Source organism: Portunus trituberculatus, chromosome 41, assembly GCF_017591435.1.
Source record: "Portunus trituberculatus isolate SZX2019 chromosome 41, ASM1759143v1, whole genome shotgun sequence".
Taxonomy (NCBI): domain Eukaryota; kingdom Metazoa; phylum Arthropoda; class Malacostraca; order Decapoda; family Portunidae; genus Portunus; species Portunus trituberculatus.
In genome coordinates, this window is record NC_059295.1 from 3,807,083 (window position 1) to 3,825,419 (window position 18,337).

General features: G+C 43.4%; 1 protein-coding gene across 2 annotated transcripts in view; it reads right to left on the bottom strand.

Moving 5' to 3' along the window:
• Positions 1-1,349: 1,349 nt before the first annotated feature.
• LOC123516806 (2-oxoglutarate and iron-dependent oxygenase domain-containing protein 3-like) overlaps positions 1,350-18,337 on the bottom strand; it is a 188,299-nt gene continuing 171,311 nt past the window's right edge. Inside the window, exons 6-8 of one of the 2 annotated variants that reach the window (XM_045276487.1) lie at positions 16,671-16,905; positions 10,644-10,708; positions 1,350-1,678 (exon numbers count right to left, since the gene is read on the bottom strand). In XM_045276487.1, coding sequence (XP_045132422.1) covers positions 10,705-10,708; positions 16,671-16,905 — 239 coding nt within the window. In that variant the 3' untranslated portion in view covers positions 1,350-1,678; positions 10,644-10,704. Of the gene's footprint in view, positions 1,679-10,643; positions 10,709-16,670; positions 16,906-18,337 lie in introns of those variants that run through there. The other variant, XM_045276488.1, reaches the window with a different exon arrangement.

Sequence of the window (18,337 nt, forward strand, 5' to 3'; positions counted from 1 at the left end):
CCGGCTCGTCGTTTCCTCTGAATCTTGTGCATTCCTTTACTCTCTGGTCCATCATATTATCTATCATTAGGTTCAAGAATCTTTCTCCCCAGGCTTCTTCCCCCATACCACTTTCATAATTTTCCCAGTCCACTTCTTTACAGTTGAAATCTCCTACTAATATCACTTCTCCTTTCTTTAACGATTCTCGTTAGACTCCTTATTGTGTCATCTATCATGTCTTTATATTCTTGATTGGTCATGAATTTGTTTTTGGTGGCACATATGTTACAATGATTGTTAACTCTTTCTTATTATTATGCATCTTAACGTACAGTACTTCTGCTTTTCCTTCCCACATTCCACTTGGTTTATCACCATCTCCTTACTTAACATTATCATGACTCCTCCTCCTCCTTTACACCCTCTGTCTCTCCTCCATACATCATACCTATTATCCAAGTCTATTTTGATTGCCTCATTTAGTTTTGTTTCAGCCAGGCATACAATATCCGGTTCTTCTTTCTTTATGTAATCTCTTAATTCTAATTTACTTGATAAAACCCCGTCTATGTTCGTATACATAATTTTTAGTCTCTTGCCTTTATCACTTTTAGTTAAACTTGTTCCACTTTTTCCTCTTCCTTCTCTTTTATATACCATTTCCTTATCCTGTAGATTATGTTGCAGGTCTTGGATCCAATGAGGAATTATCACTTATTCAGTTATCGAGAAAATTAACTATTCTAATGCTTCTACTTTTCGGTCAGGGTGGTCAAACTTTGCGTTTACTACCTCAGTGACGCAGTTAAATGTTCATGAAACCAAGATCAAACTTCACACTTGGTAAGTATTCGTTTAATCTATAATTTCTTTCCAATCAATACTACCAAAATAACTTTTTAATACTCCAAAATTTGACGTCTCTTGTGTTTGTGTCCCTCATTATATTCCAAAATTTGCCAATCCTCCAATTCAATTTCTAGGACGACATTATCACTTTTTCCTATTGGAGTATGATATTTGATGTTTGGACATGGCTCCGGTTTTTTTTTGTAAATACCAAAACCAGCATTGATGGATCATCTTCCCCTCTATATCTTGTATAATCTTTCACCCATTGATCCAATGTGTTTACCATTGCCAGTTGTAGCACATCATCCTTTGGTGGTACATATGCAACTATGATACTCCTTTTTTCCCTCCCATTGGTCCTTATTGTTATACTTAAAACCTCTGCCAGTCCATCTACGGACTGTGTCTCTTCCACATACATATTCTCTAAGTCATGATTAATACTCCTCCTCTTGCTTTTGCCTTTCTGTCTCTTCTCCAAACATTGTATCCTTGCTTTTTAAAATTCACTTGGACATCTTCACATAACTTTATTTCTGTCATACATACAACATCTAGCCCTTTCTCCACTATATAATCTCTCACTTTCAAACTTCCTGATATAAACCCATCTATGTTTATATACAGGACTCTTAATGCTTTCCTTCCCTTTCCCGAATATACCATTTCCTCAGTCTCATGTCTAGCACTCTCCAGTAAAACTTCTTTTCATTCTCTGTCCTTCCTCTGTTTTTGCCTTAGCTTCACTCTTCAGTTCTCTCTCTTTTTCCCTTTCCACCTGGTTCATCTCTTTGTGTACACATCATTGTGTGAGAAGTTCTTGTTACAGTCATAAAAAGTCAACCTGCAAATAATGATTAAGATGAATATACAATCTCACTCTAACTGATCTTACTAAGTTATTTATTAATTAGTGTTCATGATTCACATAACCACAAATCACAAATCATAAAACTGAATTAAACTTGTAGCTAGCTGAGACATATTTCTTAATTTAAAGGTATTTGGGAATATCCAATGAATTCATAGAATTTTGTGCAGACATAACTAGCACTAAGTGAATAATGATATCTAAACTGCAACTTAAGTTACAGCAGGAGCTATAAATACTGAAGCTGGGAAATGGATATATTGCACCAGACTAAATGCAGAATACACCAACTTCTAAGTCTCAATGCACACAGTACATTAATGCAAGCATCATGAAGGAAGTATTTATCATTAGTGCTGTATTGATTTATCAGTTCTTGCCTTGATGAGGGTCTTCTCCCTCACCTGTCACAGTTGTATCTTCTACCCCACCCCCCCACACATAAAAAAAAAAATTCTGGTGGTTAGCTAATTTCAGATCCAACAAAACTGGCAGGAAAAGAAACTGGCAGAACTCATATAGGTGTAAAGCAATAAACTTTTCAATATGGCATTTGAAAGAATGGACAGTGGTGGATGAAAAATAGTTTTTTAAAGTAAAAACTTTTTTTGTGAATATACTTACCCATATGTAATTACATATGCCTATATGCCATTATTCCCACACTCAACACAGAAAATCAACCAGCACCTCTATATATAGAGATCATGCCTATAGAAGTTCCACTTCATCTCCATGCGCATGCGCACCAGGAACCACCAGCCCAGCTGGCCAACCATACCTCAGATCCTTTCTGCCAAAATTGACAGAAACACAGAGGGGAGGGAAGAGGGGAACCTCTTACTATGTAATTACATATGGGTAAGTATATTCACAAAACAAATTTTACTTTAAAAAAAACTATTTTGTTGTTACATATACTAATTACCCATATGTAATTACATATGCCAGATTCCCAAGTATAGGTGGGAGGGTGTAACAGAACCCCGAAGAGAGCAGACATGATCTCCAAAATACCCAAAAATGGAAAAATTACGTATCTGTAAATCTTGTTGCTGACAACAAGGAAAAACCAGAATGAAACTAAACCAGCATCAGCGCTGAAACTATCGGCCCAAGGGAAAAAGTATCTAAATACCTATGAGTAACATCTCTTAGGTACGAGTAAAAGGAGGCAAAGATGGTCATACTCTTCCACGTGCCAGCCTTGAGGACCAAGACCAGACTCTTAACTTTTCTAAAGAGAACACTGGTCGCAATAGCCCGAACCTTATGTGCGTTCACTTTCAGAAAGCGCAACTGCTCCTCCAAGACACTCACATAGGCTCCCCAAATCACCTGACAAATCCACTTAGACAAGGTATGAGAGTGGACAGCTCGTCTGGGATCCGAAACTGTGACCAACAACCTAAAGCAGGACGGCTGACAATCCCTAGTCCTGTGAAGATACTCACAGACTGCCGGAACCGGACAAAGAAGGCGGTCTACCTCATCCTCACCAACAGAATCAAGAAGAGCAGGAATCGTGAATTTGTCGAATGAATGCTGGCCTGGACACTGAGTCTTAGCCAGGAAATCAGGGGCAAAGGAAAAGGTCATGGATGTCCATCCCTTGGAGTGACGCATCTCAGCCGACAGGCTGTGAAGCCCACTAACCCGATGAGATGATGCAAGCGCCAGAAGAAACACGGTCTTAAGCGAGACATCCCTCAGTGAGGCTGACCGAAATGGCTCATAAGGAGGACGTAACAAGGATCAAAGGACCAGAGAAAGGTCCCAGGCAGGTAACTGAGGCAAACGAGGTGGACAAGAGACTACAAAGGAGAGGAACAGAAGAAAAGTCTGGATCGGTGAAAGGTCTATGCCTGACTGACGCATAACAGGAGCTAGGGCACAATGATAACCCCTAATTGCTAATGCTGACAGGTGCTTTGACTCAAAAAGGAAAATGAAAAAGTCTACCAGCTGCTCTACAGAGGCAGAGCACGGATCCAAACCCCTCGACTTACACCAACCACAAAAGACTCTTCACTTTGCCTGATAAACTGAGGTAAAGGACTGCCTGACTGGTCGGGACATGAACTTAGCAGCCTTGCACAAAAAACCTCGCACTCGGAAGAGATGCTGGAGAGTCGCCACGTGTGAATATGGAGCTTTTCCGGAGAACCGTAGAAGAGGGGATGGTGAGGTTGTCGAAGAAGAGACCGCCACATGGGAAAAACCCAGGGACTGTCCACGAGCAGGTCCAGCAACAGGGGAAACCAGTCTCCCTGAGGCCAAAGAGGAGCCATTAGTGTCATACGCACAGCCTGCGACTCGCGAATCCTCACCAGAACACGGCGGATCAGAGCAAAAAGTGGAAAGGTGCACAGATCCAGACCGTCCCACGGAAAAGAGAACGCATCCTGTCGCCAGGCTCCCTGATTCAGAAGAGGAGAAACATACAGGGGCAGACGGCGAGTCAGTGCCGTGGCAAACAGATCTATCAGAGGAGATCCCCACACCTGGAAAACTTTCCTGCAAATTTCGGGATGTAGGATCCACTCTGAACCGACACACTCCCAATTGAGAACATCCGTAATTACATTGCGGAGTCCTGGAACGAAAACAGGGCACAGAGAGGTGGACTGGCTCTTACACCATCAGAGAACTGTCTCTGCTAAGGTCGACAGAGGTTTGGAACAAGTGCCCCTGGACCTCCTGAGATAGGCAACCACTGTTGAGTGGTCGGACATCACAGACACCACCGATCCTGACAAGGCCTGCTGAAAATTCTGGAGAGCCAGAAAGACTGCCAAAAAGCTCCAGATGATTTATGTGGAGCTCCTGCTCCTCCACAGTCCAGACTCCCGAAGCCAGAGAATCTCCCAGGTGAGCTCCCCACCCAAGCTGGGAAGCATCTGAGAACAGGGTTTGTTCCGGGGGCGGCACTACAAACAGGGCGTCTTTCAGAAGCTGATCTGGAACCAACCACCAAGCAAGATCTTGCAAACACTGACGACTTGGAGCCACTTGCCACAAATCTGAGTCGGAAGCAGCCCGTCAATGCCTCTTTCACCACTGCACAGCCTGCATCCGCAGGAGCCCACCTGGCACTAACCGTGCTAGGGACACAAGATGTCCCAGCAAAGACCTCCAGAGGGACACTGGTGGAGCCTTGGCTAGCAGAAACTGTCGGGCAACTGCCTGAAATCAGTTGACCCAATCTGGCGACGGGAAGACTCGGGCTCTGACGGTGTCGAGAACCATACCTAAAAACTGCTTCCTCTGGCTGGGAGACAGATCGGATTTGACCCAGCTGACCTGAATCCCCACTCAAGAACATAGAAGCAGAAGAGACCGGACATTGTCGAGGCATGAAGCCCAAGAAGGACCAGAAATCAGCCAATCGTCCACATAACGACGTAAGGGTATGCTGAGGTGATGGGCCCAAGCTGACATGGAAGCCATCACCTTGGTAAAGACCTGAGGATCCGTGGCAAGGCTGAAGCACAGGGTCCGAAACTGGTAAACTCTGCCCTGCCAGACGAACCGCAGACAGGAACCTGATAGTAAGCGTCCCGCAGGTCCAAGGACATCATCCACTCGCCCTCGGCCATTGACTCCAGCACTGACGAAACTATCTCCATGCGAAAGTGGGTCACCACCAGGAAACGATTTATGTCCGAAGGGTTGCAAATCGATCTCCAGCCCCCTGTGGACTTGGGCACAAGGAAGACACGAGAATTAAACCCGGCCTGAGGGTCTACCATCGGTTCTATAGCTCCCTTTATCAGCATCCCAGAAACCGCAGCCTCCAGAGCTGAATGACGGTCGAGCCCTCCCTGTACGCTGGAAACTCCACAGGCGTGCTTGAGAGGAGCAGATCCCTGTTGAAGGGAAGAATGTAACCATACCGAAGAGTCTTGACCACCCACACACAGGTGCCGATGTTCTCCCACTCCTGCCAGTGCCGCTGCAGATAAGCCCAACTAGCAGCAGCACCTCTGCAGTGTCCCTTGTGAGACCCCCGATGGCCCCTTGAGTGGCCACGGAAGATTCCTCGAGTGAAAGGAATCGCTCACCTTAGGAGCAGGAGGGGGCAGAACCAAAGGAGACGCAACCTGCGCAAGGTGTCGGGAACCAATGGCCCCAACGGCCTTAGCCCTGACGCCCTGAGCTGAGGAAGCCAAGCCATGAGCAATCTGGGAAACGAGTGACCGTTGCGAGGACTCAAGCTCCCTCTGCTCCATTGCTGCAAGAGTATGACCATCAAAAAGGTGGGGGCCAACGGGGGAAGACATCAACTGCCATCTCTCCCGGTCACCGTAAGTAGTAGGGAGGTTTCTCATCACAGCCTGCCTGCGTAACATCATCATCCTTAAACGGAGCATTTCACAAGGCAGCATAATATCTAAATTTGCCCTGGCAAGAGCTCCCAGGCAGTCCAAACCCCTATGGGGGGCAGCACTGGAAAGGCCAGCAAAGGCCCCAAGACCCTGATCTGTCCAGGATGTGATATCAACCAGACTACTCAAAACATCCTCTAAATGAGTAGCCATATGCCAGGGAAGACTCACAGACAGATCTTTACTCTCCACCAAATGAAGCAGCTCATCATTGAGAGGAGGAGCCCCACAGGAATCTTCTTCTAGAGTGTACCACCTCTCCGCCCTTGAAGCCCACCTCCTGGGCAAGGCGAATTTGGGAGAAGCTGGATTAGAGATCCCCAGGGAACAGCCCAGTTGGTCCCTGCGAACCTCCAGAGCCAGAGGAGAACGAAGCAGCACCAAGGGAGTGGTGCTAGGCTGTGAAGTCCCAGAGGTGCGCTCAACCCCAGTCTGAAGAGTGGAGGCAAGAGAAGAGGGCATGGAGAGACCCAAGGACTCTCTCACTGAGGTAAAAAGCTCATGAAAGGAGTATGCACCCTCCTCATCCGGAGAGCCAGCCTCCCCTGAGGGAACGTCATCAAAAACCTCATCCACCTCTTCAGAAAACGAAGGCCAACCCGTGGCAGCAGCCTGACTAACTACTGCGCCACCAGGGTCCGCGCCTCCATCAACTGGCCGGGGCAGAACCTGCAAGGGCATTGACCCACGCAGCCAATCAACATGAGGCAGGCCCATGGAAGACACGCCCCGAGCCTGCAAAATTGCCATCACCCGGCAACCCACCAAGGAGTTGTGGTGTATGAAGTCCTGTTTCTCTGCCACCAACAAGGCCCAAGGAGGAGACTGGTTTGGCAGGAGCTAGCTCCCCACAATCACCCAAGGCCTTACCAGAGAGAGGAGCAGCAACTAGACTCAATCCACTGATCCCAGGACTGGCCATGGAAGAAACAGGATCAGCAGGAGCCTACAAACCACTCAATCCTGAAGCACGCAAGCTCATTCCACCAAGACCTGAAAACTCCCTGGAAGCACCTAACACAGCGGGAGTCTGCACCATATTCACTACTGGGACCACAGTAGGGAGCGGGGCCGCACTGAAGCTCACACCCCCGAAGCCAGAAAAGTCCGAGGAAGAGCCTGAAACAGCAGAGGACTGGACCCCCCTCCCACTCAGAGCCAGACTAAGGAGAGGGGCTGCACATATGCTAATTCCACCGAGCCCCGAAAACTCCGTGGAAGGGCCAGGAACAGCGGGAGAAGGCACACCACTTGCTACCGGCAGCAGGATAGAAAGCAGGGCCGTACGCAAACTCATTCCTCTGACCGCCAACTCCGGGACAAGGCTTGGAACAGAGGGAGCCTGCCCCCCACTCACTCCCAGAGCCAAACCAGGGAGAGGGGACACACAGAGACTCACTCCACTACTACCAGAAGCCACCACCAAAGAGCCTGAGCTGGGGGGAGACCGGGACCCCGCTACACCCAGCACCAACCTGGGGGGCGGATGCACACTCGCTCTGCTGTCTGCAAACCCTGAAAAAGCGGAACCGCAGGCAAGGGGCAACAAAACCACTGACAACTGGTCAATAGAAGCTTTCATAGCAGCTAGATCAGCCTCTACAGCAACAAACCTGCTGGACCAAGGGGCCTCAGAAGCTGGCTCCTGCCGGCAAGAACACTTCTCACTGGAATCGCCAGACGACTTGGCCTGCTTCTTCTCCTTAGCAGAACACTTCTCAGCATCCTTCACATACGCTTGGAACTGGAGAAGGGAGGGGTGGAAACACTCACTACACCGGTCTTCGGCTGAACACATGGTGGGCCGACAAGACACACAGCAGGAATGCGGCTCTAAAGCCTCGCCCGGCAACTACCTCTTGCATCCAACACAACTCTGAGCGGCCATGGCAACTCAGGGAGAAGTAGAAAAGGAAGCGGCAAAGAAACGGGCACAAAAGAAAGGTAGGAAGAAGTGAGAAGAGGCGCAGGTGAACACCATGCCGAGCACAAAAAGGATCTGAGGTATGGTTGGCCAGCTGGGCTGGTGGTTCCCAGTGCGCATGCGCACGGAGGTGACATGAAACTTCTATAGGCATGATCTCTATACAGTAAGGTCCCGAGTTACGTCAGAGTTACGTTCCTGAAACATGACGTAAGTCGATTTTGTACATAACTCGAGTTTTTGTACTTTCAAAGCATATTATTGAGTTTTCAACCAATCATTTTTTTATGGTTATTCAGGTAAGTAAAAGGTTATATTGTTATATTGGTATATTATTTACAACTATGTAGGAATATATTGATTAGGGCCGCGAACGCGAAGGACTGCAGGTTGCCGAGAGGGGCGGCCTGAAGCCGCCAGGAGGGTGGGCAGGTCGAATGTTGTGACACCCAGGGCGGACAGCTGGGAGCTTTGTGGAGTGCGGTAGGAGTAGAAGCGTTATATAAGTAAAAGGTTATATTGTTATATTATTTACAAGTATGTAGGAATATGAAACACAAGCTTGCTTGTTTTTGTTGTTGATTAGGGCCGTGAACGTGAAGGACTGCATGTTGCCAGAGGGGTGGACGCCTGAAGCCGCCAGGAGGGTAGGCAGGTCGAATGTTGCGACGCCCAGGGCAGACAGCTGGGAGCGTAGTGCAGTGCGGTGGGAGTAGAAGTGTGGGCAGCGGAGCAGAAAATGCAATAGGAAAGGGCAATAGGGATCAGCAGACACGCGCAGACGGTGCAAGTGAGCTGCGAGTGTCGTGTGGCCCAGGCGAAGGCTCCGGACATGTCTTTTAATTATGTCCACTTTTTCTTATAGCGTAATGGTTTTCCTTTTCTTAGCATCACTGCTATCACTCCGGAGTTTTCTTTTTGGTGCCATTGAGCAAGATACTAAGATAGTCAGCAAACGCAGATGTAGGAACACTCTTGCCAGGGATGATGGTGTGGTGGAACTGAGGTACGTAGAGTGTTATTGTATTCAAGCATGAGGTGGGCGGTGTGGCAGGTAACCACTAGTGACGCCTGGCGGCCAACAATAACGATTTATAAATTTTCATTTTTTTAAATCTTACCGACCGACGTAACCCGGGACCTTACTGTATATAGAGATGCAGGTTGATTTTCTGTGCTGAGTGTGGGAATAATGGCATATAGGCATATGTAATTACATATGGACAATTAGTATATGTAACAACAACAGCCTCCTCAGGAAGAGAGTTCCAAAGAGTGATGCCATGAATAGAGAAAAAGCAAGCTCAGAAATCCATTGAGTAATGTGGCCAAAAAATCTTTTTACTGTGACCTCTAGTTCTATCATAATTTGATCGTTCAAACAGACAACTCAAGTGAGGACACAAATCATTCATTCATATGGATTAGTTAATCAAGAGTGATGTCATCTAGAAAAGGTTGTCTGAGGGATCCCAAATAGGCTGAGCACTGTCCGTTGAAAGTTGTTTGAGGTGACCATGTGGGATACTTCATTGCTTGCAATTATTTCAGAAACTATGCCTGATATCAAAAAAGTGTCAAAAGCAAAAAAGGTCTTCTATTAAAAACAAGAAGAACATACTGAAACAATTTTTTTATGTCTCTGTAAAAACTTAAGGTGGACTTTAATTTAAAGGGTTAATTAACAATGATAATTACAAAAGTTGCTGGTGGGCATTTTGTTAGGTAATCTGATGTATTAATATTGTGGTTTTAATAATCTGTCTACAGTTGCTTAAGGTATTGCTACTTAAAGGGATTTTGTTACTCTAGATCTTACACATTATTTTCTTCTCTGTGATAAGCCTTACTTGTAGAGGGAATAACTATGTCTCATCATAAACTGTATTAAGCAAGCAAGTAGTTACAAGAGTTAAAATGTAAATTATCAACTGGCCTTACATCAGTGCACTGAAACCATGAAGAGTGGTACATCCAGACTGTGAATGGTGCATTAGGACCATGCAAGAGGTATATTACACTTTGTATATGGTGCATTCAGTCCATAACTGTTCCAGGGTATTTAGGAAAATTACAAACTCTAGGCTAACCCACCATGAAGGGTGGTACTTTCAGACTGTGAGTGGTGCATTAGGACCATGCAGGTGGTATATTACACTTTCTGTATGGTGCATTCAGTCCATAACTCTTCTAGAGTATTTAACAATATTACAAACTCTAGCCTAACCCACTCAATTAAAAGCTAATTAAAAGCTATCATATATTAACATGACAAAATCAACAAAATATACCAAAATCTAGCCTGATCTTATTTAACTAAAACAAACTATCAATATAGCCAGATTGTGGAAGTACTATGCAATAATCTATGCCACCAGTTGTTAGGGATTGGGAAGCCTATCAGGTAAGAAGTATATGTGTTGTGTGCTTGGGATCCAGACTATGAATGAGGGCCTCAAATTCAACCTCATGTCATGACATCCATCATAAAAGGGGCACTACTTAGCCACAGTACAGTTTTTAATGGGTTACACACTGTCTTATTTTTCTATGTAACATCATGGTGCACTGGTGCTGATTTTCCTCACAGTACCTTAACCCATACACTCAAAGTTACTTCACTCACCTTTCAACAAGCTCCTTTTTTCTTCTTGATAGTCGAACAGTTTTCTTCCTCAGCTTGTCCTTCAGCTGTTGTAGTGTCCAGGTATCGTAATCCATTGTTCACGACGTAGTGGAGGTGAACGCCAAAGAAAGAAGAAACTGGTTGTCCAACAATGTGTTTTCCCTGAGTTCGACCAGCACGGGCAACTCAAGTGTTTTTTTGGCTATTACTTTCACCAGGGCACTCGAGTTGCTGATCTTTAACTATAATGGTTGTTTCCATATACAGTGGAAACTCATTACTCGAATGTCTAGATACTCGAACTTTTCAATACTCCCCACTGCCACCATTGTCCCATTCTCATACCAGGATTGCGGTAATACCAAAAAAAAATACCGGTATTCCGGTATACCGGATACCGGTGCACATCCCTAGTCCTGCCACAGTCTTGAGAAAAACAACATTCTTCTGCTTTCTGTTGGTAGTTTTTCATTTAGAAACTTACAGTGACACCAAAGAGGCTTATTAGTGATGAAAATAAGGAATCTAGTGAGAGTGCAAGTGTTAGTGAGCCACAGCACTCCATTAGTGGATTCACAGGAATCACACCAGGAGAAAATTTACAAACATGTTTTCATGGATGGTGACTGGTCCTCCTGTGATCTCCCTCCTCCTCCCCACCCTTCTTCCCTCCTCTTTTAAGTTATCCATCACCCAACTTTCACTTACAGTATGTACAAATAAAAATTGTAAAAAAAAAAAAAAAAATTAAACTTGAGGTTTGCTAAGATTAGAATGAATTACCTGATTTAAAGATATCAAATGTTTTAATACTCCAACAGCCATTTGGAATAAATTAAGTTTGAGTATTGAGTCTCCACTGTATTTGAAAGTTGATCTATGTAGTTTCAACTTTTGAGTGACATAAGCATGTTGTCTTTATGTTTATTATTGTCAGGATTAATACACTTTCAATCAAGGGTGTACTCTTTTGGAAATCTGGGGGTAACCAAATAAATCTTAATGTCAATTTACTAGAATATCAACTTGAACATATTTGCTCATGAAATGAGTTTGATTTTACCTGTGTTTCTACTTAGATGGAATAGTGTAAAAGAAATTATCATATCAACTTTTTGCATTATGCTTGTAGAATGACATTTTAAGTATCATTCTACAAGATACAATGTGAGTGAAGTGGGACACAGATTGTGCTGCTATCTGAAAACTCCCCATTCTTAATCATTCATACCTTTCTCTGGTAAATTCTGGAACTCCCTGCCTGCTTCTGTATTTCCATATTCCTACGACTTGACTTCTTTTAAGAGGGAGGTTTCAAGACATTTGTCTCAGACTTTCGTCTAATTCTTTAGTATTCTTTTAAGGAGCTTGCATTCAAGTAGGACTTTTCTTTAATGTTTTGTTGCCCTTGGCAAGTTTCCCTCTTACGTAAAAAAAAAAAGAAAAAAAAAGTTGATTGTTATTCAATTTTCAGGAATGTATCTCAATAATAAATTGATGGAAAATTGTACCGTGATAAATAATTTTAACTGTTTCTATTTCACAGATTTTCACTTGATGCAGGTGGTTCTGGAATGTAAAACCAGTGATAGATGAGTGAGTATCATAAATAGCAGGAATGAGTTTTGATGAGTGGCTGCAGAAGCATGGATGGCTCTAGGATCGCGGTGCATTTGTTTATGGTTTGTTGGTGATCGATTAATGAAGCACCTAAATTGAAAAACGAACAAGTGATATCAATTCATAAGTTGCAAAAGCAGATTACAGAATATCAAGCCGTCAAATAGTGAGGGAAACCTGTATATTATATATTTATCATTCATGACCCTTATGGTTTCATTCAGTAGCTTTCCTGAACAGCAATGTAGGTCTCATAAAATGGCCTTTTGGGCCTTAAAATCAGGGAAATTTTTCACAGCCACCTGCTTTATCCATTCATATATTGCTCACCACAGTATTATGCCAGGTGAGCGCTCCAGCATAATGCTGTGACAAAAAACATTGGCCAGGGCATCTTTTTCCGTCACAGCATTATGCCAGGTACCGGCCATTAGTATTTTTTTTTTTTTTTTTTTACGTAGGGAAGAGGGCCAGCCAAGGGCAAAAAAAAGAAAGTTAAAAAAAAAGCCCACTTGAGCGCTGGCTCTCCAAAGAGTACAAAAAGTGCCAAAACCGTCAGCCAGAATTAAGGGAGCAAATGCCTCGATACCTCCCTCTTAAAAGAAGACAAGTTGTAGGAATTTGGAAATACAGATGCAGGGAGAAAGTTCCAGAGTTTACCAGTGAAAGGGATGAATGATTGAGCGTACTGGTTAACTCTTGCATTAGAGAGTTGGACAGAATAGGGATGAGAGGAAGAAGAAAGCTTTGTGCAGCGTGGCCGCAGGAGGAGGGGAGGCATGCAGTTAGCAAGATCAGTAGAACAGTTACCATGAAAATAGCGATAAAATATAGAAAGGGATGCAACATTTCGGCGGTGAGAAAGAGACTGAAGACAGTTAGTCAGAGGAGGGGAGTTGATGAGACGGAGAGCTTTCGATTCCACCCTATCAAGCAAAGCTGTGTGACTGGAACCCCCCTAAACATACGAAGAGTACTCCATACAGGGACGGATAAGGCCCTTATACAGAGTAAGCAGTTGGAGGGACGAAAAAAACTGGCGGAAACGCCAGACCGAGGATATTCATTGTGGAAGAGGAAGACAGTTGAGTGTCATTGAAGAAGAGGGGATAGTTGTCTGGAAGTTGTGTCGAGTTGATAGATGGATGAATTGAGTTTTTGAGGCATTGAAAACTACTAGATTTTCTCTGCCCCAATCGGAAATTTTAGAAAGATCGGAAGTCAGGCGTTCCGTGGCGTCCCCGCATGATCTGTTAATTTCCAGAAGGGTTGGACGTCTCTGAAAGAACGTGGAAAGATGTAGGGTGGTATCATGAGCGTAGGAGTGGATAGGGCAAGCAGTTTGGTTAAGAAGGTCATTAATGAATAATAGAAAGAGAGTGGGTGACAGGACAGAACCCTGAGGAACACCACTATAAATAGGTTTAGGAGAAGAACAGTAGCCGTCTACCACAGCAGCAATAGAGCGGTCGGAAAGGAAACTTGAGATAAAGTTGCAGAGAGAAGGATAGAAGCCGTAAAAAGGCAGTTTTGAAATCAAAGCTTTATGCCAGACTCTATCAAAAGCTTTTGATATGTCTAATGCAACAGCAAAAGTTTCACCGAAATCTCTAAAAGAGGATGACCAAGACTCAGTAAGGAAAGCCAGAAGATCACCAGTAGAGCGACCTTGACGGAAGCCATATTGGCGATCAGACAGAAGATTGTGAAGTAACAGATGTTTGAGAATCTTCCTATTCAGGAAAGATTCAAAAGCTTTAGACAAGCAAGAGATTAAAGCTATAGGACGGTAGTTTGAGGGGTTAGAACGGTCACCCTTTTTAGGAACAGGCTGAATGTAGGCGAACTTCCAGCAGGAAGGAAAGGTAGAAGTGGATAGACAAAGTTGGAAGAGTTTGGCCAGGCAAGGTGCAAGCACAGAAGCACAGTTTTTGAGAACAATAGGAGGGACCCCATCAGGTCCATAAGCCTTCCAAGGGTTTAGGCCAGCAAGGGCATGGAAAACATCATTACGAAGAATTTTGATTGTAGACATGAAATAGTCAGAGGGAGGAGGAGAGGGAGGACAAGCCCAGAATCGTCCAAGGTGGAGTTGTGAGCAAAGGTTTGAGAAAAGAGTTCAGCTTTAGAGACAGAAGAGATGGCACTGGTGCCATCAGGATGAAATAAAGGAGGAAAAGATGAAGAAGTGAAGTTATTTGAGATGTTTTTGGCTAGATGCCAGAAGTCACGAGGAGAGTTTGAGTTTGAAAGATTTTGACATTTCCTATTTATGAAAGAGTGTTTGGCAAGTTGAAGAACAGACTTGGCATGATTCCGGGCAGAGATATAAAGTGCATGAGATTCAGGAGATGGAAGGCTCAAGTACCTTTTGTGGGCAACCTCTCTATCATGTATAGCACGAGAACAGGCTGAGTTAAACCAAGGTTTAGAAGGTTTAGGTTGAGAAAAAGAATGAGGAATGTACACCTCCATGCCAGATACTAACACCTCTGTTATGCGTTCAGCACAAAGAGATGGGTCTCTGACATGGAAGTAATAATCATTCCAGGGAAAATCAGCATAATACCTCCTCAGGTCCCCCCAACTGGCAGATGCAAAACGCCAGAGGCACCTTCGCTTTGGGGGATCCTGCGGAGGGATTGGAAAAATAGGACAAGGTACAGAAATGAGATTGGGATCGGAGGAGCCCAACGGAGATGAAAGGGTGACAGCATAAGCAGAAGGGTTAGAGGTGAGGAAGAGATCAAGAATGTTGGGCGTGTCTCCAAGACGGTCAGGAATACGAGTAGGGTGCTGCACCAGTTGCTCTAGGTCATGGAGGATAGCAAAGTTGAAGGCTAGTTCACCAGGGTGGTCAGTGAAGGGAGAGGAAAGCCAAAGCTGGTGGTGAACATTGAAATCTCCAAAAATGGAAATCTCAGCGAAAGGGTAGAGGGACAGAATGTGCTCCACTTTAGAAGTTAAGTAGTCGAAGATTTTACTATAGTCAGAAGAGTTAGGGGAGAGATAAACAGCACAGATGAATTTAGTTTGAGAGTGACTGTTAAGTCGTAGCCAGATGGTGGAAAATTCGGAAGACTCAAGAGCGTGGGCACGAGAGCAAGTTAAGTCGTTGCGTACATAGACGCAACATCCAGCTTTGGAATGAAAATGAGAATAGAGAAAGTAGGAGTAGGAGAGAACAGAGAAGGGGCTACTGTCTGTTGCCTCAGACAGCTGTGTTTCGGTGAGGAAAAGAAGATGAGGTTTAGTAGAGGAGAGGTGGTGTTCCACAGATTGAAAATTAGATCTAAGACCGCGAATGTTGCAGAAGTTAATGTAGAAAAAGTTGAGGGAGGTGTCAAGGCATTTGTGGTCTTCAACAGGAGAGGTGTCCGACCTGGGGACATTTCTGGTCCCCTCCCCAGAGGGGGACTCCGAGGCGTTGTTTATTTTGGGTCCCATTTTTCTTTTAAATTTTGATTTGGAGTGAAGGGTGTATGTGTGGTAAGTGCATATAGTTTTGTGTGAAGAAGGAGAGCTGTCTTTAGAGGGTAGGCTGTGACTACCCCCTTGAGTTGTGAGACACAAAGGGAAACATTCAATGAGATCACAACTAGCTTTAATGGAAGGTTCACAGCACCTCCTAAACTAGTGCTATTAGATCTCACTGGGAGTAAGTTATTGTTTCGGTAGGTGTCTACTACCTCCTCCCTATAAGTATGATGTTACTGCCTTCCAACACACACCACAGTACCACTTCATTGCCCACATAGCTTTCATGGTGAGAGGAAGTGTTGCACCATTGTTCTCATTCCCATCATCTTCTGTCTCTGTTTCCCTTGGTTTCTGGGCTATACCTTGGTGATTATAGGTAAAAAGAAGTGCTAACGGCTGGTACCCTGCATAATACTGTGATGGAAAAAGACCCTACGTGTATGAAAAGCCATTGCTTTTCATCACAGTATTATGCAGGAGTGCTCACTTGGCATAATGCCGTGATGAGCACTGTATACAATACCAGCAGGTTCTTATCTTACTGTGTCTAAAGCCCCCAAAAGTTGTAATACATGGTTGTTGTTTATATACAATAGTATTATGTGCAATATTTTAATATCATTGTTTTAATCTGATATATAGATTGACTCTTTTTGTGTATTTTTAAGATGATATACGCATAGTTTTATATACCAAAATATATGGTAGTTCTTTTACATTAATTTTACTATTTTTTTTTTTTTTATTCCACAAAAAAAAAAATAAATAAATAAATAAATAAATAAATAAATAAATAAAAAAAAAAAAAAAAATCATGGTATCTCCAAGTGGTTATTCAATACGACAATTGTTAAGTTACAACAGTCTGTACTCTAAATCTATCATGAATTGCAAACTTGAAAAACAAAGATCTACAACTACACTCACCTGTAGATTTTGAAATCTTCACCTGTAAAAATTTTTCTAGATGTTTCAAGCTTGTATATGTTAACAAATGCATTGCCTTGTGACAGAGCTCCAGAGTGTAAATCCAAGATGGATGCCCCACCAGAAGACCCTCCAAAGGCAAGGCCTCGCTCAGCAATATTACGAAGAGCTGCTACTTCGCCTGGTTTTATCAGGGAATCTGACACCATTCTACCACACTTTCTTGGGATACAGCCTGAAAATGAATGTAAATTTCACTATTCCTTTTGTAGAGAAATTTAATTGGTTTATTATTTTAAGTAATGTTAATGTTATGTAATTAATTGCATTGATTGGACAATCATTTAACTTGAGTATTGTATGAACTCACCAAGGTTTTTAAAAATGTAATTAGATAGATGGATAGACAAATAAGTAAATAAAAAAAAGCAAGGCCAATAAAGTATTTCCAGATAAACTTTTCATCTCTCTGATTAACTTAACCTTTAGAGGATAGGGACATTCCACATGGACATCTCTCCCATATGGGTTAGTCTTGACAACTCAGCAATCACCTATTTTCAGTTCTGCCTTGAATAATTGATTAAAGCATAATAGCATCACATTTATCAATCTTTCTTCTTTAATCTCCTGCAAATCTGAATTCTCTAGGTAATGTAGTGTCTGTGGTGAAGTGAGGAAAGTAATTTTCAGCACTTTCTCAGCCTTTGTTCAGACACTTGCATGCCATGCAGCAGCCTGGGTGGGGTTTCAGCTGTGGGGCCCCAAGCCTCATTTATTTTCTTCCATCTGAGTCACTGTCATATTAATGCCTAAATCTATCATTTTGTAGATACATTATAGGAAATAATATTGTTGTCTGTCACTTACAACACACTATAAAAAAAATTGTAACCATTACTGTTGGGAGGATGTACATGAGTGAAATACTGATTTAGTGTTTTACTTTTTTTTTTCTAGCATAGCCATTTTCAAGACCTGAGAGAGTAACTTCTAACTCTCTCTCTCTATGGTATTTTCAATAAGAGTTGGTGTTTTGGAACAAATTTGCCATTATTTGGAATGGAAGCCATTGGCCACTTATCATTGTCTGGTTAATGAGAGGAGGAGGAATGATTATTTGCACCTGTAGCCATTAACATGGTTCACAGGATGCTCAGAGGAAAACATCATTGTGAGGGAAGAATATCTTCCCTCACAATGATTTGTGCAGGAATTTTAAATTAAGCCCACAAAAAGCATATTATCTATAGATGTCACCTGCCCTCTACAATGAATCAACTATGGATGCCACCTACCATTTAGGAGTAAAGTGGGATATATTAATAATTATGACCAAGTTATCTGCAAAAGTTATCTTCTGTCATATTGTAACTTATCAATAAAGTAAGTATTCTTGATCAAATTATGGCAACATCAAGGGATACATAAGCACAGAGAGAGAGAGAGAGAGAGAGAGAGAGAGAGAGAGAGAGAGAGAGAGAGAGAGAGAGAGAGAGAGAGAGAGAGAGAGAGAGAGAGAGAGAGAGAGTCTTGTACCTTGGTGATAATTTTACCCAACACATGATGACACCTTTCCTTTTAATTTAGTTTAACCAGCAAAAGGGCATATGCACATCCTCGCTCAAGATACACCATCTATATCTGATTAAAGCAGAATTTGGCAT